We start from the raw sequence: 23,318 nt of genomic DNA on the forward strand, positions 1-23,318 counted from the left end.
GAGGTAGAGTAGAATAGCTCAGTGAAGATGGGAACCCCAAACAGCCTAAGGTTGAACCATTTCTTTTGTTCTGCACAACTCCAGCATACATCACACCCTTAAAGATTCCTTTTCTTTTTCTCCCTCCCCTCATTTATGTTTCAATTCCACACGCTTTTTTTTTTTCCTGAGCCTCTAGGAACTCAGACTACATTAAGTAAAAATTTCCCACTTAGGAGTCAGAGCTTTTACCACTAACTCAGCTCAGAAAAGCAACACTTCAGGTTGACTTCTCTTACTGCTTTAAGCCATTCCAGAGACTCTTGTCAGGGCCCTGACTCCTCTGTGCTGTGGTTGGTGTAATGCTGCCACCTGGTGACTATTTGGACAAAGTGCCTGCAGCATCGCTCTCCTCCCAGGCAGAAATGTTTCACACCCTTGAGATGGCGAAGCAAACCTTCCCAGGGCAGGGTCTACCTAATTGGGAGGGTAAAATCTTAACTCTGTGAGGACAGTCCTGTGCTGGAAAAGGTAATTTCTAATAAATATTAATATTAATAATGACACTCATTAATGATATTTAATAACATTAGTAATGATTGAATTCTGATAGATGATATAATATTAAGATGATGTTCTGCAGTAAAAATGTATATATAATTACATCATCTTTTCCATGTACATAAATTCTTCACGTATATATTATTGGATATTATCCTCTTCGCAACCCCGCAAACAACATCATCAGCATATTTATTCTTTTCCCCATGAGGAAACAGACTCAGAGAGTGTAAGTGGCATGCCCAAGACCACACAACTAGTAAGTAGGAGAGTCAGAATCTTAACCCAGCAGACTTGGCCCCAGATTTTCTAGATGACTCAGCTATGGGAGCAAACTGGATCTTAGTAGCATACATTATAGAGAGATTAACCCCCCGAGCTACGGGAGTGGCAGAGTCGGGGAATCAGCAGTCTAAGGGGCAGGACAAACTCACGAGGGGATTCGTGGTGGTCTGGTACAGGATCCACCCAGTAGGCAAGGGTTTGAATAATAAGATCTAGCTAGGGGAAAGGGACTGGTCGGGGTAAGTCAAGGCCCCAATCTAGTGGAGTAAGGAAGAGCTATGGCTCCTTGTGCATATTAAGTGCAGAGACAAAATCCTATTGGAGGTGATGAGGCTTCTGAAGTTCTACCTGTCTTGGCCTTGATAGTTTCAGGAACTGGGGTGGGTTGGCCTGGGGGTGCAGGTACTAAGTCCATTACTCTTGCCAGAGGCCATATCATCTTCCCCTAAGTCATGCCAACCTTCATATTACATATTAGGTGTGAGGGTGTGGGAGTGCTAAACGATGCACATTTGTATTTGTCTATTTGCTTAATCATCTATCATAGCCATCCTGGACTAGGCGATTTCTCATCCTTTGTATCATGTAATTCCTACAACCCTAAGAGAATGGTCAGAATTTGCAAACCCGGGACTTCCCTGGTGGCGCAGTGATTAAGAATTCGCCTGCCAATGCAGGGGACACGGATTCGAGCCCTGGTCTGGGAAGATCCCACATACCACAGAGCAACTAAGCCCATGTGCCACAACAACTGAGCCTGCGCTCTAGAGCCCGTGCTCCAAAACAAGAGAAGCCACCACAATAAGTCTGCGCACCGCAAAGAAAAGTAGCCCCTGCTCACCGCAACTAGAGAAACCCTGCGCACAGCAACGAAGACCCAACGCAGCCCAAAATTAATTAATTAATTAATTAATTTTTTTAAAAAAAGAATTTGCAAACCCAATTTTGAGAGTTTATTATCGAGTTGTCAAAAAGGTGGTTTATAGGCAGGAAAGATTTTTAGCCTCCGGAAGAAACTAAACCAACTGTAAATTGGACCACATTTTCTTGGTGACTTGCTCAAAATGATTCAGATACATGTATTTGGCTTCTAAAACACAAGACAAATAAGGCTCTACTCCGGAGAGAAATATGCCCAATTCCACCATTTGATCTCACCATCAAAGAGAAGTTGTCACAATCTGGTTTCTTCACAAATTCAGTTAAATGAGTTTCAGAGGTTATTTTTGTTTGTTTTTGGTTTTTTGTGCTTTACAAAGTACAGTTAACTAAAGGTAACAGTTATAATAACTATATCCCTTTTAGAGGAAATCACTCTCTCTACTTTTTAGGGACCCTTTATGTTTGTGGTTGTTTATTTTCATTTGGACCAGATTGACTTGAACCTACCAGCATACGAATGAATGGGCTTTAACCTATAATTTTGTTCTAGTGCTCTAATGTATAATTTCATTCCAGAGTTATAAGAAAGGGAAGAGCAACCGTTTTATATGAAGCTTATATTCCAGAATAGTAATTGCTTAGACATTATCTGGAAATTTTAAAGAATAATGATGTACTGGGAGTCCTTCACAGCTTGTGGCACAAATCTTGCACCAAAACAAATATAGAAAAAGTGAGAGGTTGCAAAGTCTGTTTCGTCCATCTTCAGCAAGTTTCAACCCTTCTGTTGAATCTTTGGGTCTCCTAATGTTTACATAGCATGGTGGAAGGGGACTATAACATTCTGTCCATTGCAATACATATACACAGATATATAAATTGTGGTGTTTATTGTTTTTTCAGTGTGGCATTTAAGGCATATGCATTTCCTTCTGGATTTTCTTCCCCTTAGTGACGATGCATCTCACAATCAGATTGTTATTTAGTTGTAAGAGATGTTAATTCCTCTTCCTTTGTTTCATGTTTTACTCCTTGTAACAGGAAACCAGTGACTCAATTTTACATGGACCCTCTGATAACTGAGAAAAAAATCCTTGAAATTCCCTTATTCACTTATACTTCCACACAGTGGACATCTACTGAGGATCTGTAGTGTGTCAGACACAGAGAGTGTTTGACCCCAGTCCTGCTGGCGGTCTGTTTTCACTTTACTGACCCCAGGCCTCTTTATCTTTCTGCAGGTGCCATGGCGACAGAGCAAACAGCTGCCAGGCTGACAGCAGCAGGTTCCTGGAGGAACCACCACCCCTGCAGGTAGAGGGCCCCTTGAGGATCGGAATAGGAACAGAAGGAAAGATAAGATGAAAGTGCGTCACCACAGTTGGAAAGTGCAACCAATGCTTAGAAGACACGCCATAGGCACCCAAGAGATGGGGGACAATGGAGTCATAGTGGACAAGTACAGAAAGCTTAGTGTTTGTTTCCTTTTTATTTTCTTTTGATTTTTCTAAGGAAGGAAACTGAGTCTCGTAGGAAGAAGGTCCCAGGTAAAGTAGTAAACTTACACAAACCTGAGATTGTAACCCTTGTCTCCTGATTCCTAAGTCAATGATAATGATAAAAAAAAGGAAGACACAGCATTTCTTAAACCTAGTACCTCCCCCACCTTTCTGACCCATTTGCCTTTATTCCCATTTCTCCCACAGATACCCTGCTTGTCAAGCTACCAGAGTCCTGCTGAGAATGGATATAGAAAGCCAAGGAATCAGAGCCACAGCTTACAGTCATCCCAGGACTGTCAGCAAGAGTCACAGGAGTCTGATTCCAAGAGCATAGTGAGGACATCTTTTTCAAGTCAAGACTGGAGTGTCTTCGAAGAAAAAGCCTCAACCTCTGTGGTAGAGAAAGAGTCTCAGTCTGAGGCCATGGACAGGCCCCCAGAGCTGTTGACCCAAGATCTGGCCCTTGATAAGACCACCCCTAGGGGAGAACCCCCAAGGAAAAACAGCCATCTGTGGCAGCATCCGCCTGTGCCCCAGACTGAAAATGAGGCCACTGTAGGCACGGTTACCTCCAAATGATTGCCCTCTGGGTCTCATGGTGATGCACATCACAGAAGTGAAGGATGGGTTCCTGAGGCCTGAGCGAGCTGGGGCAGTATATGTGCAAAGCCACCAGTGTGAGTCTCAGAGGTCACCTGGAATTGATTGTGCTCAAGACAAGTCCTTTCATGTTGACTCGGAGGCCCCAAGAGGAACAGAAGGCGGTAAACTCTGTCCTGATATTAACAACGCCTTACTGATGCAAAAAAAGTGTCTCACAGCATGTCCCCAAGCCCAGTGAAGCCATGCCCTACACAGGCGACCTTGTCCAAACATCTGGAAAGTCTATTCCCCATCTAGATTAAGTGGCTGGCGATACTCCCCAAGTGAGGCCAAGGTGTAGTGCTTTGGGTCAAATACCACCTAGGGCAGAATCTGAGATGGGAAACCTTCCTCCAGATGCTGAGGTAAACGCTATTAGCTCCAAGTCCGTGACAATCCAGATGTTCTCCAAACTGGCAACAGCTGCTCAGAGTGCTGTGGTCTTGGGAACGGATTCTAGAGAAGCAACTTCAGAATGCACTACGTGTGACCCTGTTACCACGGCAGAACCAGGACTGGGAACAGAAGCAAGACAGTTCAATGAGGGCTTCCCTGGTGGCGCAGTGGTTGAGAATCTGCCTGCCAATGCAGGGGACACGGGTTCGAGCCCTGGTCTGGGAAGATCCCACATGCCGCGGAGCAGCTAGGCCCGTGAGCCACAACTACTGAGCCTGCGCGTCTAGAGCCTGTGCTCCGCAACAGGAGAGGCCGCGATAGTGAGAGGCCCGCGCACCACGATGAAGCGTGGCCCCCGCTCACCGCAACTAGAGAAGCCCTTGCACAGAAACGAAGACCCACCACAGCCATAAATAAATTAATTAATTAAAAAAAAAAAAAAAGACAGTTCAATGATGTTTCTGTTCAGACTTAACACATGTGAGCCTAGGCCCTGGCATTGCTGTTCAGCTCCGAGTAACAAGGCCCAGCCCCTCACCATATCTGCCTCTGCAGACACATGTTTCCCTGGTCTCTACCCAGGGGGCACCTGCCAAGCTGTGCCTGCCCACCATGGTGGCTGCTGTCACCGCCATCTCCCCTGCCACGTGGCGAGGCAAAGGCCCAGCTCTGTGTCTTCAGCCTGTAGGCACTGCTCATGCTCACGTAACCATCTGGAAGCCCAGTTCCTGAAGACTTTGAAAGTCCTTCAGGACTCCACAGTGAGGGAGCTGTGTTCTGTCAGTATTTACCTCTGCAAAGATGGGGAAGCAGATGCAGCAACAATAAACACCTCAGGGATAAAGTTCAGCCTTCCCTTCCGAATGTGAGCTCTCGGGACATACCTTTCCATTTCAAATCATGACTAATATTTGTAGACTGCTTTATTATTTACAATATATTCTCACAAATTTCTTCTTATTTGATACTTCTGATCACCTTATGAAGGAAGGAAGGCAAATTTTAGTATCCACCCCCATTTTACAGAGGGGTATAGAACAGTACGTTCATATGTAAGGTTCTAAGCATCAATGCATCTGTACCTCCTCTTCAGTTCAGTCTAACTGAAAATTCTGTCTGATATTCACTTAGCTGTATAATCTCACACAAGCCATTTCATCTCTCTGAGCCTAGTTCCTGTTTTGTAAAATAGGGAGACTATTCATGTCATCGATGCAGCATTGTTTTCAGATTAAATGAGAGAAAACTTGCAAGGCACTCAGCACACTCAGACACTCGCACAGTGCCCGGCACATAGAAAGCCCTAGAAAATGCTAATTGTGTGTTTACTGATTTTTGTTACTATTTTATTATTGTTCAGGTCTTAAATATAGAACTTCTCATGTCAAATAGAGGAACATTTGGTCTTCCTTTGCTAAGCTTGTTTAAAAGTGTACATTGAGGTTACTGAGAACTGAAGGACCCCCAACCCTGTTCAGCTCCTGGTAAATACACAAGCATTTAGTGAGTCCTTCCAATGAACCCTCTTCAGCAATTCTCAAGGTCAGAAATAATCTAGGCTGTCAAGGCTAGCCATTGATTTAAAAATTAAGAGTATCAAACATGAAACTACATGTATAGACAGGGTGGGAAAACAAGGTAGCACATATAACGTAGGACTATAGCTGTTCAAAGGAGAATCAAGGGCAACTGTAATTTCCTGGGTGCCTATTTGGTGCCTTCTGTGTTACCTTCCCATTCTGTTAATTCCACAAATATTTACTGAGTGCTATACCAAGCACTTTATTTATGCTGTGCCAAATAACCCCCATTTTCATCCATGCCATAAATGTGCCAAGTCCTCCCTCTTTTACAGACGAGGAAGCAAGAATTGAGAGAGTTTAATTTTCCAACTTCCCACAACTCCTAAGTCCAGAGTCACATTCAAACTTAGCTGGCACCAAATTCTTGGACAATCCACTCCAAAGATGTGTCCAACTTTAAAATATCTAAATCTATGTAAGTGTAATAGTAACATGAGAAAGTGATTATTTGAAAGATAAGGCAAATTACTACATGGTCCTTCAAGATATAGAAATCTATACAAACGTAATATAAATATAGAAAGCGATTATACGAAAGATAAAATAAGGGTTGAACTTAGTAAAAGAAGGTGTTGAGATCAATTCTAGGTATAATATTATGCTAAGTTTCAGTGGGAGAAAAGAACAAAAGCTAATGTATAGCTGGGGTCCTTTGGAGTAAAAAGACCGGGGTTCAAATCCTGGAGAATAGTAGGAGTCATCATCATCATTGATGTTAGTTGAGAGATTGTAAATGCAGTGGTTTTCAACTGGGGATAATTTTACCCCACCCATGGCGACATTTCGCAATGTTTGGAGACATGTTCGGTTGTCATAACTGGGGTAGGTGCTACTGGCATTTAGTGGGTGGAGGTCAGAGATGGTGCTAAACATCCTACAATACATAGGACATCCCCTCACAACAAAGCATTATCTGACCTAAAATGTCAACAATGGCAAAGTTGAAAAACTCAGCTCTAAGGGAATAAACATTTACTTGACCATATATATAGTTCATGTAGGAAAATGTTAGGGATGAAAGACAGCTGGAGAAGGTGACATTTTAAGAGGCTATAAGGGGAAAAATATTAAATCCTACAGTTAGGTACTCCGATTTCCATGATGAAAACCAGATTATAGATCTAACATATCCTGAAAAAATATTATTTTTCTAATTTACATTTTTAAGATAAATTTTATAAGGAAATATAAATTAAACCATATTTGGTTTTATATTTTGTTTAAAATAATAAAGTATAAAAAACAAAACTGTGTTTAAACTTCAGAAGAAAGTCACAGAGAGGGTGTGTTCTCGTGGGTTATCTATGATAATGGTTTGCTGATACGATTAATTTCTTATAAGTGATTTCTTCACAATAATTTGTTAATTCGAAATAAAATCTTTCCAGAAAAGAAAATGGGCTGTATATGAAATAAGAGTTTTGGATATTAGAAGATCCATCCATAATGTTTATGATTTAGATTTAAAGAAAAAGAAAATCATACAGATTTTAAAAAGTAATATGAGCCAATTCAAAAGTGAAGGGTCAATATTGTTGCTCTTACTGTTGAAGATAAAGTTTGTTTTAAGGCCCAGGTTGGGTCAGTAGAGTAGACCTTGCATTGTATTTGAGTTATAACCTAGCCCTTATATTGGAAAAAAAAGAGTTCAGAACAGTCTCTTTTTTTGTTTGCTTGCCTAAGGTTTCCTTTTTTCTGAAACTTCTGTATCTGTTCTAAAGCAGAAATGTATTGATAGTTTCAGTGTTTCCAAATGACCGGGAGATGGCAGCATATCAGAATCTTCCACATCGCTCCCTTCACAGGGAGCTATACACCGTCAGTTATTCCTAAATCCCAGCCCCCATGCCTTCCAATCACAAAGGGTTACCCCAAAATATCTAGATGAAGCATAAAATTCAATGTTCATAATGTTCAGCCTACTTGAGCACCATATTTTCATGGCCCTGCCCTCACTGTCCCTAGAACTTGGTCACCTTGTAAGAATCTACTAAGACCAATCGGCTCATTCCTTAGGGATAAATAACTTCTACGTATGACTAGCTGCACTGTATTCCCCGCTGTGACTCAGCTAGATCTTGAGAAGAAAAGAAATGAATCAGGAGAACTGGGTTTGAAATCTACCATGTTTTGATCTCCGACAAGTTAGTTAACTATTTGTGTCAGAACACTTATCTATAAAAAGAAGTCCTCCATGGTCTGTATGATCTTTCCTAGTTTTAAGAACCATAACTGTAGTCACCTTTCAAGCACTCTTGCCGACATCAATAACCTTCAAATACACTTCTAACTGGTTCAAATGCACTTACACCGAAGCAACAATAATTGGAGAGTTTTGCTCTGTAAAATGTTGTTCATGTATAAAAATGAGGATAGCATCAAAACCGAACTCTCGAAGCAAAATGATGGAGAGTTTCAATATCAAAATATCACTCTTAGGACAGTATTTCCATTATGACAATACCAGTAAAAATAGCCATCTGGTTGCTAAGAGCATGGCCATGTGGTTTGGGGGTGAAAGGTAAGAAATCTGGGACTTCCTAGAAAAAGGGGTGGGAGGAATTAACTTAGCTGAAAGATTGGTCTCCACTGAATGAGGAAGAAGAAAAAAAGGTTAAAAGTGGCCTGCCATTGAAATTTTTCCTTTAAAGCGTTTCCCAGAAGCCCCACTCCACCATCTCCACTTCCATCTCATTGCCATCCTATCAGCAAGGGATACTGGGAAATGTAGGGTTTTAGTTAGATGCTCAGTGCCCCTAAGATATTAGAATTCTGTTATTATGAATACAGGAGGGAGAGATAGTGAGTAGGCAACGACCAGACACTACACACTCATCAGGGAGGGGTTTAAAATGGAGGACCCGGTAGATCTAGCATTAGGGTCCAGCTAGCATTAATATCACTCAAAGTCAGATGGGTAGAGATTCTGGGGTTCTGGATCATGGATCTATTCAAAGCATGATCCAACCAGGGCTAGAAAACAAAGAGGATAGCTGGTAAGAACTCAGCAAACCAGCAGAGTGCCTGACAAATAGACCAGGCTTGGTGGCTGCAAGAAGATATTTAAATAAGGAAACCAAGGCAACAGCATTGTCGTACAGAGAAAGTAAGATTTAAAGAATGATTCACATCAGGAACAATGGGAAGCAGGATTGGGAGGACAGAGAGTTCAGTTTGAGATTCCAGTCCGTGGAGGATGGGATGCCTAATCTATGCCTACCTCACTCTGAATGGGCTTGTTCGCTGGTGAGGCTGATCCTACAGATTTCAACCACCAGAGACTGCGGTTAAGCAAAGCTAAGACTAATAAAAATGATTCTAAGCAGCCTTTCTCTAATCAAACACATACCATCCGAACAAACGTGTTCAGTGTTGTTGAGATTCAGAGTGAGGCAGTACTCAGCACCAAAGTTAAACAAGATTAAACAAAACTCAACAATTCTGGGCTTCCCTGGTGGCGCAGTGGCTGAGAGTCTGCCTGCGGATGCGGGGGACACGGGTTCGAGCCCTGGTCTGGGAGGATCCCACATGCTGCGGAGCAACTAGGCCCGTGAGCCCCAATTACTGAGCCTGCGCATCTGGAGCCTGTGCTCCGCAACAAGAGGGGCCGCGATAGTGAGAGGCCCGCGCACGGCGATGAAGAGTGGCCCCCGCTTGCCGCAACTAGAGAAAGCCCTCGCACAGAAACGAAGACCCAACACAGCCAAAAATAAATAAATAAATAAATAAAAATAAAGGAATTCCTTTAAAAACAAAAAAACAAAAAAAAACCTCAGCAATTCTAAGCACAGGCTCGCACTATTCTGGCCCTTCCCTCCTCCTCTCCTGTCTACATCCTTGCACCCTACCTACCCCTAGTCTTCCAGAGCGCCTTTCTTGTCTCTGGGACATAATGTCGCCAAGGGCCATCCAACAATGGCTGTCCTCCTGTCCCAGCCACATACTGCCGCTAGTTGCTTGACGACGCCAAAGGCTGGGCTTTCCCTATTCTCTTTCTGACACATTAGCCGCAGGGCTGCGTTGCGAACAGGGAAGCCCGGGTGGGAAGGCAGGTGCCACTACGGTGAACTCTTGCAGTGATTCAGAAAGACCTTCCTTCTCGGCTCTTTCTAATTGTTCTCAGTGCACAGTCCATGAGATGGAAACAATGAAGACAGTATGCCAGAGTTTCCAGAAGCATTTAGAAGAAATTGAGCAGCACCTTAGAGAACAACAGGCACCCTTTTCCAGGGACATGTCAGAGGAGAAAAGGTAATTATCTAAGGGAGCCATAAAAGTAAGTACCAGCCCACACACCTGGAGCAAGAAAAGGTAATCAGGGCAGGACAGATGAGCACCAGGGAGCAGGGCTAATGAGAAATTGGCCAGCTTTCCCTTTGCTTTCTTGTTCCCATTCTTACTTTCTCAGTGGGAGTCTGTGAGAGCCATTTGCTGGATAGCAACACTTACTCTTCAAGGCCAGGGCTATTTGAGGTCAGAAAATAGGCAGCTGCTGGGAAGAGGGGGCTCGCCAGCAGGATATCTTTAATCAATGTGAATGGGGCTCACGCAAATGCGAACATTGGCGGTTGTTAGAGTTTTGGAAATCTGCACTATTTTCACATAGATTAAAAGTATTTGTCCCAAAAGTGGATTAGTCATTGCCTGGGGCTGGGAGTAGGAATAGGGGTTAATTTATAAAGGAACACAAGGTTTCTTATTGGTGAGATGGAAGTGTTCCAAAATTGAATGGTGGTGGTAGTTACACACTTGGCAGATTTATTAACAATCATTGAATTGTACTCTTAGAATAGGTAAACTTTATGGTATGTAAATTATCCTGCAACAGAGTTGTTTAAAAAAAAAGAAAAAAGGAAACCTGCCCTCGTAATAAACCTATGCCTGCAACTGATACAAATAAAGATGGTGACTTTCTCTTTTAAGACCCGTCAAAGGAGTGACCTACATTTTGAGAGGGACAATGGAAGATTGCACTTGGAGGTGCTTGTGAAATTTGGTTGTTTTCTATTATTTACCTGCAGGGAGGAGGCTGAACAACTGCAAACTTTACGTGAAGCCCTGCAGCAAGAGTTGGAGGAGCTAGAGTTTCAACTAGGAGACCAGGCTCAGCAAATTCGAGAAGGAATGCTATTGGTACTGGCGATGGGGTGTGGGGTTTCACTAGATCCTGCCCATCGTAGCAGGGGTGCGTTAAGTGAGAAACCTGATTGTACCGTCATTCCAGATTCTAAGATTAGGTGCCAACATGTTCATTTTAGGTATAAAGAAATTGAAGCCCAGAAAAGCACATTGGTTTGCTCAAGGCCACACAGCTAGCTGATGGTGATTCAGGACTAGAACTTGGGTCACCTAACCCTCATGCCAATCTTTTCCTCTGCCCTGTAAACAAGAGATAAGTATTAGTAGCCCATTTTCCGAATGAGAACAAGAAACACAGCTTTTGACCTAATATGGGCTAAGTCACTGCCAGCATCTGTTGCCATCGCACAGAGCCCAGTCTAGAGAACTCACACCCATCAGTGCCTTTCCCACAAGTCTGAGTTAGCTGCTTGGTGTAAATATGGGAACTTGTCCACACTTTTTGTCCTTGTTTTCCTTTTAGCAGCTTGAGCTTCTCACAGGGGAACCACCTGAATACTACACAAATCTGCAACAGTATAACTGGACCGAAGAAAAGAATGGCCAGACTTCATGTGCTAAGATCCACCCCTCCATGGCCCCTGGGGCTGCCTTTCCTCCCAGTGATGGCCAGCGGGCTCCATGCTCCAATGTGACCCATTTAGCTGCCTTTCCTCCATCCACCTTGGGGAGTAGCACCAGGATGTCTCCTCCAGCCTGGGCAGAATCAGATCCAGCCTCTCTGTCAAATTGTCCTATTGGAGAAAAGGATACAGATGTCTTCCTCTAGGTCAGGGCAGGTTTGTTGACCTTTCTACAAAATGTAAAAGCACATTCTAGCCAGAGCAAGAATATCTAAATTTTCCCTAAGGAGAAGTATGTATCAATCCTTCCTCAGCTATTTTTTGTAATATTCTACTCTATGGTTAAACCTGGGAGGAATATTTTAATACTCATTCGATACAGAATAAGTGAGCACCTACTATGTGCCAGGCATAGGGTGCAGTGGCCAAGATGTATATAATATATATCCCTCAAGGTATATATGGTGTACAGTCTTTGCCCTGCTGAAACTTACAGTCTGTTGGGGGAGACAGAATGTAAACACATAAATAGGTATGAATTTGAAAACTGTGAAAGGGCTTTGAAGGAAATAACAGGGTTTTATGAAAGAGAGAATAACAGGGAGTCTGATTTAGATCAGGGTATCAGAATGGCCTGAAGGAGGAAAGAAGATCCAGGCCTCAGAGGTAGCAGATTGTCCAAAAGCCTTGAGCTGGTCGGCAAGCCAGACTTATTGAAGAAGCACCCACTAGGTGTCAGCAGCTCCTCTTGTGCTGGAGACAGAGCTGTGAACGAGGCAGAACTCCTACTCAACAAAGCATCGGACGAAGAGTGAGAAACAACCACCGCACCAACAAACAAGTAAATAAGATCACGTCAGTTCCTCACCATGGCGAAGACCGTGTGATACTACTGTAGAGAGTGATGTGGGGTGAAAAGCTTACCACATTCATCAGAGTGGTCGGCCTTGCGAAAGGGAAGCTATTTGGGCGAGACACGAATGGCGAGGAAGGGGAAGCCATGTGAAACTCTGGGGAAAGAACATTTAAAGCAGAAGGAATGGGAAGTGTAAAGGCTCTGAGACAGAAACAGCCAGCATTGCTGAGTGGGTGAGTGATGGGGGAGTGGAAGTCTGAGAGGTGGGGCTTCGGGATAATTGTAGGCTGGAGTCCGAGAGCCTGAGTTTTTCCCAAGTGTGATGGAAAGCCATTGTAGGTTTTAAGCAGGGTTGTCCTGTGATCTGCTTTACATTTAAAAATCACGCTGACTGCCTTGTGGAGAAGGTACCACTGGGGACTTACAGCTGTGCAGGAGCTCCCGTTAGAAGGCAGTTGGTGTAATCCCTGAAGGGAGAAGCAAAGCTGTCAAGTTGCTTCCATCCAGCTGGGTAGGCTTGTGAGCCCTCCACCCCACTTCGCCAGTGAAATGCGGGGTGGTGTACACCAGGGCTGAGTGCACGGGCGGTCTCTAAGTGCTACAGGATTTCTCAGGAGGGGGGAATGCATGAAGAATGGAACAGTCAGAAAAACTTCATGGAAAAGTAACTCCTTGAGGGAAGTGCATAATTTATATAAGATGGGCCAGTGGTGGTTACTTTCCAGCAAGGAAACTAAGAAGCTATTTCTTTTGAAACTACCCATTACTAGAACCCATCTCACAGCTTATTTCCCTTCTTCATCCTCCTTGCTCTTCGGAAACCCTTTGGCTTCATGGGAGCCCTCCCACCCTTCAGACCACCCTGCAGTTTCCTCTGTTGATTATACTTCCTTGGAGTGTGGACATCCCTCTTCTGTCCTCAGTTCTCTTCTTTTTCTCTCTCCACACCATCTTTCTCAATATACACACTCACTCTAGAAGCCCAGTTCCCAGCTCTCTCCAGAATTCCCATCCAGCATTTTCTACTCTCCACAAGATAGTTTCAGCTGGAAGACTTGCTTCCACATCTCACTCAGTATCTATCTTTTTATTTCTGTGTGATACACAATGCCCCATGCCAAGTACTTGTATGACAATCTCTTATTCTCAAAAGCAGCCCACAGCAAAACTGTTCATTAGACATGGAAAACTTTTTTTTTTCTGAGAACCTAGCTTAAAGCTAAATAAGTTCCATTTTGGAGTTTGGAGTGTTGATAAAGTTCAGACCTGTTTTTGACCTGAGTTGCTTCCACACAAAACAGATGCAAATGAAGATTTGATGGTTGTTATTTCATATAATCAAACTGCATAAAAGGAACTGACCATATAAGTTGCCATATAAAAATAGAAGTCTTTTGCGTGTGACACGACAGACTTTCCCTCATTTGAGCCTCTCAGTGCTAAGGGAAGTATTCCCCATTTGAATAGGAGAAAGCTAAGATGGAGAGAATGATCTCCACAGGTACACACTGAGTCCTGTGCTGTATTATTAATGAGAAGCAACTGTACACTGGGGTTAAGGACTCAAGCTCTAGAGTTAAATCCAGAAGCTTAAATCCAACTCCACTATCTGTGTTGGATAAACTACTTAACCTTTCTAAGCCTCAGTGTCATCACCTGTACATTACAAGGCTTAATGCATATATAGCCCTTTAGAGCAAGCCTGGAACATGGTTCCCGTATAATTCCATACAGAGTATGGCTCATTATGATTATGATGATGACGATGATGATGATGATAAGAGTAGTGGCAATTTTTGAATATCTACTTACATGCAAGGTACTGGGCTAAGCACTTTCTGTGCATTATCACTTATCTTCACAACAATCCTGAGAGGCAAAAATTAATACACACACCGCACGCACGCATGTGCACACACATGCTCAAAAAGACTATACATTGCCTAAGTTCCAACAACTAGTAAGGGATTGAGTTGACTCTCTGATTCCATGTTTTGCCAGTGGTTCACCATTATGGCTCTGCCAAGCCTTGGGGCTTATGTGGAGCCCACTGATAGGTCCAAATCGACCAAAGTAACCCTGCTTCTGTCTGCATTATCTATTTAGCTTTAGCAGAGATTTTCCTTTAAAAAAAATCTCATTCTATATAAAAGTTTGAAAAGCACTGTACTACGTTAATGACAAATGAGTCTTGCAGTCAAAGGCAGGTTCTGAGCTGCTTTCATGTAAAGAGCTGACTTCTTCCGCAAAGACTCCTCAGGAACCTACCATCCTAGCAACTCTTAGCTTACTACTGCTTGTCCCATTGCCCAAGAATAATGGCAAGAGTTCCTTTGCAGTCCCTGAATGATTTTCTGGGGAATCTCATTGTTCTGTCTTCAAGTTCCAAGATCCTGCATTCTCTTTTTTTCAAAGTTAACCTATCCAAGTTGACTTTATTCAGGAAAATCCAGACCACATATCTGAAATCAGAGATCATTGCAATAAATATTAGTACAAAGTTAATAACATAGAAAACCTTTTAATTGTGAAACCCAGCTCGGGGTTAGAGTCATTCCATTTCAATGAAAAAGAAGAAAAAAAATAAAAATCACCACCTGATCATTTTCAAATTTAGAGGTTGGCAAGGGAACAATTTAACCTCTTTTACATCAAAGGACAGGGGTCCCTTCCTGTACTAATTTTATTCCATCCAGATTTCATTTCAATATTCAAAGCCAAAGGTGTGAATAGAGAAAACTGAGTTGAGAAACAGTACTTGGAAACTCAGGTTATATATTTTCCTTGGTTTCGTTATGCATGAGTGAAGACCCAGGTTGCACGATGGAGACAAAAGGATAAAACCTTGAAGGTTGCTCTGAACCACAGCATATGCATAGGCTATGTAGATTTATAAAAGGATATCCATCTTTCAGTCCACAGGAAAACATTTCCACAAAATCCCATTAGATTTTGTTTAACAGATATTCCCTTACATATGCATTTTTGTCTGCAGGTCCAGAACCATCTTTTCTTCAAAAGAAAATAATTTTGCTAAAGTAGAAAAAATAAAATCAGAATATATTCTGATGACTTGAAAATCTGGTCTAATATAACTGTTTCTTCTTGTTGAGAAATAATTTCTGTGGTATAACAGAGGTCATAAAATAGGACATTTGTGCAGAGATTAAAGGATAAAAGTTTTTTTGAGAAGAAAAGTTTCAAAATGTTTTATTGTGAGCTGGTGGGTTGCATATCTAATTTCAAATTTTAATTTGAACAACAAAGAACAGCCATAATTTGTAGGGACTGTAGATTATTTGAAATGATGTCAAATTGTCTTTCTTGAAAATGAGAGAATGTGAACAGAAGCCAAAATATTGGTAACACCTTTCTCTAACCCAGGACTCAGGTTCTAATAGTCTAATTTTCAAACGTTAGTAGACCAGAAGTTTAGTATGAGATGCTCCCTCTCTGAGTCAACCCAATTATGTAAAGAAAGAGACTTCCATGTCACGAATGATTTCTAATCATTAGAATCAAATTGAAGACTTTTCCCATTTGGGTACTTCAAGAGTTCAGTGCTATCCAATGTTGGTAATCCACTCTAACAGCCAGAGCCAGTCCTTCTCTGAATTCATTCACCAGGAAAATGGAAGTGAAAGAAATGCACCTACTTCCCAAATGCACCTACATTTTCTTCATTCCCATTATCATTCAATTATTGCTTATTTGCTAATGACAGTGCACCAGAGTCATAGAACATCTGTATTTTTCTTTTTTAAAATAAATATTTTGGGATATTTTATAAGTATATAATTTCTAGGACTTAAGTAATATAATAGGTGTCCAGCACTTTCTTTCCCAAAAGCCAAGTATTTACCCATTCAAAAAAAGTTACATGTTTCTACATTGGACCATCTGTATTCTTCTATGGAAATGGGTAGGCATTTGTCAACTGCATTGCTCTGTTAGCAATTCCTATGAATAAAATAAAATTTACTTTTATTTTTTATTATCCACTGGCACAGTTTTCTTGAACTGTTGAAAACTGTCGAATCTTGCGAAGTTCCCATTGCTTTAATGAGTGCATAACATTGATGCGTTACAGGGGGATGTTCCCTGCCCTGTTCAACTCTCATTCCTGCCCAGTCTTACCACTTATCTGTTCTCTACCGCCTCAACCTCCACCAACCCCTCTGCTGCTTCTTCAGTCCACAGTGGAGGCTCCAGAGCTGGGTATACAAGTGGTAGAGTAGGATATTTGTCTGGCACTTGGTCACTTTATGTGTATGCTCTGGTATTTTGTTTCAGAAAACAACTCTCTACTATTCATTTAATCTGAATAACTGTAGAGCAATGAGTCATACATTTGCTTCCCCTGAAAACTCTTTATTTAAATAGGGATGCTCTTTGAAATTTAGAAAGATAATAGGTTTCCTTTCTTCTGGTTGAGTGGTCTGCATTCTGAAAAGCTTTAGTTTGCAAGAATATTTTGCGTGTCCTTTTGTAAAATATTCAAGTCATTTAAAATTACAGTAAGAACTTCTAATTTAATCTTATTCACTTTTGTATCTTTCACATCTGATAACAGTATCTTGCTCATAGTCACTTCTCTATAAATGCTTATTGAAATAAATTAAGGAGCACTGCCTTGCTTTGTATAAAACAAGGTTTAGGGATTTCTCTTCACTTATGCTCAAGGTGAGGCATACTTATACATATGTCTATGTAAAGTCATAGTGCACTACATCATATAACACTCTCTTCATAAAGACACACATTATAAGATGAATTTTGGGGACAAAATTCATATCTTGAAGCCCTAACTCCCAGTGTGACTGTATTTGGAGATAGGATGTTACAGGAGGTAATTAAGGTTAAACGTGTATCTAATGACTGGTTGATATGAAGGAATGTAAGCCAAGCCCCCTCACCTCAACTTGGAACAACTCTCAAGAGTCACTCCAGCTTCAAAGCTCTCCATGGGGTTACTTGAGACTTTTGTTGTAACTACAGCCCAACTCCTCCCTCTGTCCAATCCTGCTTTCTTATCTCACAGATGTTAATTACAAGAGTACCTCTTAATAAATTCTAAATCTCCATTTCAGAATCTGCTTCCTTGGAAACCTAATCTGTGAAACTCTTTTAGTTTGAGTTATCTCAGAGTGAGATCCTGAAACAAGGATACAAGTTCAAATAGTTTGTTTGAGAAGTTATCCCTAAAAACACTACTAAGGCAAGTGGGGAAGTAGGAGAGGGAATGGATGAAAATCAATAATGTATGTATTGTCAAGCAAGTTAACAAGAGTGGACAAACAGGACTTAATTCCACTGGGGAAATCTGAGACCCCAGCGCTTCAGAGTTATCCTGTCCAAGGGATATGGGAGCTGGGGTATTTATTCATCAACTCCCATCAGTCATTGGTTGAAAGCTGCCCCTGGAGCATTAATTCCCCAGTATTATCAGATTGCTCTGTGTGCAAGAAGAATTGGATCCAGCCCTCAATCAATGTGCTGTAGGAACTGGAAGTTGGAAATTTGGTGAAAGTGAAAAATAAGTGTTCAGAGGTATATGTGCTATAATAACTAAAAAACTTAAAGTTGCCCAAATATACCAACAAACCACTGCAGGTTGTATTCATGTTTCTCCCTGTTATAGAGTATCTACTATACTGCACTAATTTCTCTACCCATTGGGATATACCTTTGAATATTCAAGTCAAACATAATCTCCTCTTGAAACTATGCCTGGTTCCTTCTTTTTACCTGAATAGAAACAACTACCTCCTCCTTTGTGTCACCAGAGTACCTTATATGGACTTCATCCTTAACTCCAGTGTTTACATGGCACTTAACTGCTCACATTTCCACCTTATCTTGGACTTCAGAGTAAGTTTCTTGATGGCATAACTGAGTATTGATCTTTCTGGAATCACTTGCACTGAGAACTATACCTAGAACATAGTAGGAACATTTGGTGAAAAAAAAATTATTTTAAGTACCAGACCTGATCTCAGACCTAAATTACTGAATGCTGTTTGCACTGGGCATGAAAATCTGCATTGACAGTATTTTTCTTTCAGCACTTAAAAAATGTTATTCCACTGGTGTTTTGTTATTGTTTTTGTTTTCTGTTTTGTCTCCATGGTTTCTGAAGAGAAATCTGCCATCATTTGGGTCATTGATCCTTTTTTAATGTATTGTTTTTCTATGGTCTTTTCAAGATTTCTTGCTTTGTTTTGGTTTTTTGCCCTTTGATTATGATGAGTAAGAGCAGGTTTTCTTTTAGTTTATTCTATTTGAAGTTTGCTGAACTTGCATCTGCAAATATATGGCCTTTACTAAATTTGGAAATTTTTTAGCCATTATTTCTTCACATATGTTTCTGTACCAATTTATTTCTCCTCTCCTTCCTGGACTGTAATCACAGTATATAAGAACTTATGATATTGTACCACAGTTATTTGAGGATCCATTCATTTTTTTATCAAACATTTTTTTTTTCTTCTGTGTTTTCCCGATTGGATAATTTTTATTGATCGACCTTCAAGCTCATTGGTTCTTTTTTTTCTCATCTCTATTCTGCTTTTGAGGTGCTCCAGTGGACTTTCTAGTTCTGTTATTGTATCTATCAGTTCAAAAGTTTCCACTTGGGGGCTTCCCTGGTGGTGCAGTGGTTGAGAATCTGCCTGCCAATGCAGGGGACACGGGTTTGAGCCCTGGTCTGGGAAGATCCCACATGCCGTGGAGCAACTGGGCCCGTGAGCCACAACTACTGAGCCTGCGCGTCTGGAGCCTGTGCTCTGCAACAAGAGAGGCCGCAATAGTGAGAGGCCCGCGCACCGTGATGAAGAGTGGCCCCCGCTCTCCACATCTAGAGAAAGCCCTTGCACAGAAACGAAGACCCAACACAGACAAAAAAAAAAAAAAAAAAATTAAAAAAGGTTTCCACTTGGTTCTTTGGCATACCTTCTATTTCTTTTCGTTCATTTTGAGAATGTTCACCCTTACTGCATGAATCTTCACTATAAAAGGTGTTTTTAAATATTTGATAATTCCTACATCTGGGTCATTTTGGAGTTTGCATTTGTTGATTACTTTTTCCCTTGAAGATTGTTAACATTTTCCTGGTGCTTTGTATATCAAATAATTTTGGATTGTATCCTGGACATTTTAATATTATGCTATGAGAATACAGGATCTGTTAAAAAATTTCTGAGGCGTGTTATTTTTTGTTTGTTTTCTTTAGTAGGCAGTTAACCTAGTTAGGTTCAGACCACAGTCCTGACCCACCTGCAGGCTGTATCTCTATTGTCAATTCAGTTTTCATAGCCTTTCTGTACTATCCAGCCTACCTGTGCATGTACCATCCAGGTTCAGTCTGAGACCAGGGTGGTGGTCTACACTGTAGTTCAGTTCTCAAAGACTTTGCTATGTTGCTTATGATCAAGTTCTATACATGCACAACTCATGATGAGCCCAATACGTTACACGCAGATTTAAAGGGTCCCTTTCTCCTGCTACCTCCTCCTTATGAATCCCCCCCACATTCTCTGACTCCTATGGACTCCTTTTCATGGCTCTGCCTAGAAAACCATGGTTTTATCATCCATGTACTATAATGAACTTCCTGAAACTGGATCTACCTCAGGGCAAAGTAGCAAGAGGTAGGAGCCTGCAGAAATCCTGCTGCTGTAGCTGCTACCCATGATGCCACCTCCACTGCTGCTGCAATTCCCACTGCCATGGGAATGCCACCTCATTACTGAAGTAGGGCTTAGAGAGGTAAAAAAATCTTTCTTTCCCAGGGGCCCCATTCCCAGCCCTCTGGCCCAAGAGAGAGGACTTTTCATGCAACTTTTTCTGTTAGCACCTGTTGTACAGTCTCAAGATTCAAGCAGTCCTAGAATCTATGCCTGGAAGTATGGGAGGAAAGAAGAAGCAGGAACTCATCTTCATAGGTGTTGCTCTTTGTGGCTTTTTTCTCCTCCCCAGTTGACTTGCTGTTGTATACTTTTCAGAGTCGTCAGATAGTTGCTTCATATATTCTGTCCAGGACTTTTAGTTGTAATCAGTGGAAAAGAGAAGGTGGCATGCATTTACCCTATCTTAACCAGAACTGAAATTTTTCAACCTAATTGTTTTTAATATTATCTTATTATAGTAAAAAATGCTAACACTTGCTCACTATGTGCTAAATACTGTGCTAAGCCTTTTACTTGCATGACTTACATATAGAAAAACAACAGACATTTGTGATAAACATCATTAACCCCATTTTAAAGATGAGGAAATAGAGACTTAACAGGGGTTAACTGAATCGCTCAGTGTCACACAACTGGAAAACCAGGTATGATCCTAGGCTGGTCTGATTTCAGAATCACTCTGCAAAGTAGTCATGAGTGGGGCCAGAGCTGCAGACGCTCTGATTACATGTGAGGATCAGGCAGTAGTCTTCTCTGAGACCCATGTTTTCCTAGCTTTCAGCATTGATTAGGTCAAGTTGAAAGATGTACTTATGCACAAGGCAGGTTGAGATTTAATATTGCTTTGTGTTGGTTATTGGACAGGTGTTTGTTTAAAGGAAGTGGAAACAGGTGTGTGGGCCATGATTCAATTACATGATGGAGGGGAACGCGCTGATCCACGGCCCTTTTCAAGGAGAGATGCTGATTGTGCTAATTAATCATTTGTCTGTCAGAACAAAATAGAACATAATAGAAAATGATGTTCCAGTTACCATAGGTATGGAATACAGACTCATGTGTCTGGCTCTGCAGCAACCAGATGCAACTGCTTATGATGACATCAATTAAGATGCAGTACCTGAATCCTCCTGGATTACCATGTCTGAGATGGTTTGAAGGAAAGATGTTTTATAAACTCTTGCCAATAACATGGGACATCATCCAACAGGAATTGTCTCTCAAAGGAACTTTTCCTTTCAAAGAGACTAATTGAGACCTTTTAGATCATGATGGTATCCAAGAGATATGGTTGAATGGAATATTTTTCCATTCTGGGTCTTAGAACACTCAATTTACCTCACCTAACCAAGACATTTATTCTCATAATGGAACATCATAATAATATCTAATTCCTTCTTGAAGTTATCCACTTACCACCCAATAACCAGAGTCATCTTTTAAAAACATAAATCAGATGAATTGCTTCTCTGCATAACAATCTCCAGTGGCTTTCGGTATATTTATAATTAAATCCCTAACTCCTTACCAATATCTACAAAGCTCTACATGACCCAGCCCTGCATACCTTTATGACCTCATTTCATACCACTCTCTGCCTCTCTCACTATGATCCAACTTCATGGATCTTTTTGCTAATTCCTGAACACATTAAGGTCATTCTCACTTCAAGGGCATTTCCCTTGCTGTTCCCTCTTTGCATTTGCTAGTTCACTTTCCCCAGATATTCATATGGCTGGTACCTTCTCATTTAAATCTCTGTTCAAATGCAAACTCTACAGAAAGGTTTCCCATGACAACCCTACCCAAAATAGAGCTTCTTCCTACACACATCTCTGTATATTCTCTATCCACTTATCCTCTTTGTTTTCTTCATGGCATTCATTACCTGGATTTTTATTACTTTATTTGTTTAGTGGCTATCTCCCTTATTAGAATGTAAGCTTCATAAGGAAGAGACTTGTCTGTCACCTTTCCATATCCTATCTCCAGGCCTAAAACACTGCCTGGCATGATATCAGTTCATAAAAGAAGTTGATGAGTGAATAGACAAGAAAATTAATTAGCTAATTAACTAATCAATATATCAACACTAATAAACATTGGATAAACAAAGATGAGACACAGTCTAATCTGTCAAGGAATTTTTGGTTTGGGGAGGAAAAAACATATAGCTAACAACCTGTCTATGTTATTTATTTATACTTTTCAAAAATTCCCTATTAAGAGCAGGGTTTCTGGGCCTGGGATCATCATTTGTACCAGACAGCGGGGAAATTGAGAAAAAAATATTATGACAACAGGGCAAGTCTTTAATGAGGATAATGCAACCCAAGTAACAGTGTTCTTCCTCTTACTTCAGGGTTACATCTCCTTTTAAATTAGAGGAGTTGCCTCTTGGTTGGAGAATCACAAACCTGGATCTAAATTATATAATCCACCTTAAAGATTTCTCCTCCACCCTAGGCCCTTGCTTGCTTCACCAGCACATGGAATTCATTACCTTATTGTAAAGCTACTTCCTCCCAAGGGCCTCCTTTGAATCAGGATTTCGTATGGACAGGTTTCCTTTACTTTTGAATCCCATGCCTATATGAGATTTTCAGATTATAGTAACTCATCTAGGTCAGTGATTCTCAAATCTGGAGGCCTATTAAAATAACCTAAGAATTTTCAAAAAGTTGCCATTGCCTAGGAAAAAACACAGAATTTTTTTTTTTTTGGCCACACCACTCAGCATGTGGGATCTTAGTTCCCTGACCAGGGATCGAACACGCATCCCCTACGGTGGAAGTGCAGAGTCTTAACCACTGGACTGCCAGGGAAGTCCCCACAAAAATTTTTATATAATTCATATAGGATGGGGCCTGGGCACTGGCATTTTATAAAAGTGCTTCAAGTAATTTTAATAGGTACACAGGGTTGAGAACTACTAGTATAAGTAATCTATAGAGAATTATATTTGTAGGAAAATAATTATAACATGTATGCTGAATTTGACTTTTCTTCCAGTCCAAAGGAGAAGCACCTCACAAGTTAGGCACTTCTTAGAAGGTCCCTTCGTTGGATGCCTTCCAGGTGGTATCCTTGCCCACCTGCCCTCAGGCTTTGATTTTTTCTCACACAGAGCCTCATTCAAACCTTCTTCATGAGAATTTGCAATACCTTTTTTCAAGAAATCACATATCTTATTTACAGATGTTGATATCACCTAAGGATCCTCTCTCCCCTCCAAGTCTGCA

General features: G+C 41.2%; 1 protein-coding gene across 1 annotated transcript in view; it reads left to right on the top strand.

Moving 5' to 3' along the window:
* ITPRID1 (ITPR interacting domain containing 1) overlaps positions 1–22,648 on the top strand; it is a 104,946-nt gene extending 82,298 nt beyond the window's left edge. The window contains 10 exon segments of the mRNA XM_082472204.1: positions 2,964–3,021; positions 3,414–3,784; positions 3,786–4,014; positions 4,016–4,111; positions 4,115–4,387; positions 4,696–4,719; positions 4,721–5,026; positions 9,954–10,081; positions 10,852–10,963; positions 11,433–22,648. Of these exon segments, the coding sequence (XP_082328330.1) occupies positions 2,964–3,021; positions 3,414–3,784; positions 3,786–4,014; positions 4,016–4,111; positions 4,115–4,387; positions 4,696–4,719; positions 4,721–5,026; positions 9,954–10,081; positions 10,852–10,963; positions 11,433–11,738 (1,903 nt within the window). The 3' untranslated portion in view covers positions 11,739–22,648.
* The last annotated feature ends 670 nt before the right edge of the window (positions 22,649–23,318 follow it).

Source organism: Balaenoptera physalus, assembly GCF_965194825.1.
Source record: "Balaenoptera physalus genome assembly, chromosome: 8".
Taxonomy (NCBI): domain Eukaryota; kingdom Metazoa; phylum Chordata; class Mammalia; order Artiodactyla; family Balaenopteridae; genus Balaenoptera; species Balaenoptera physalus.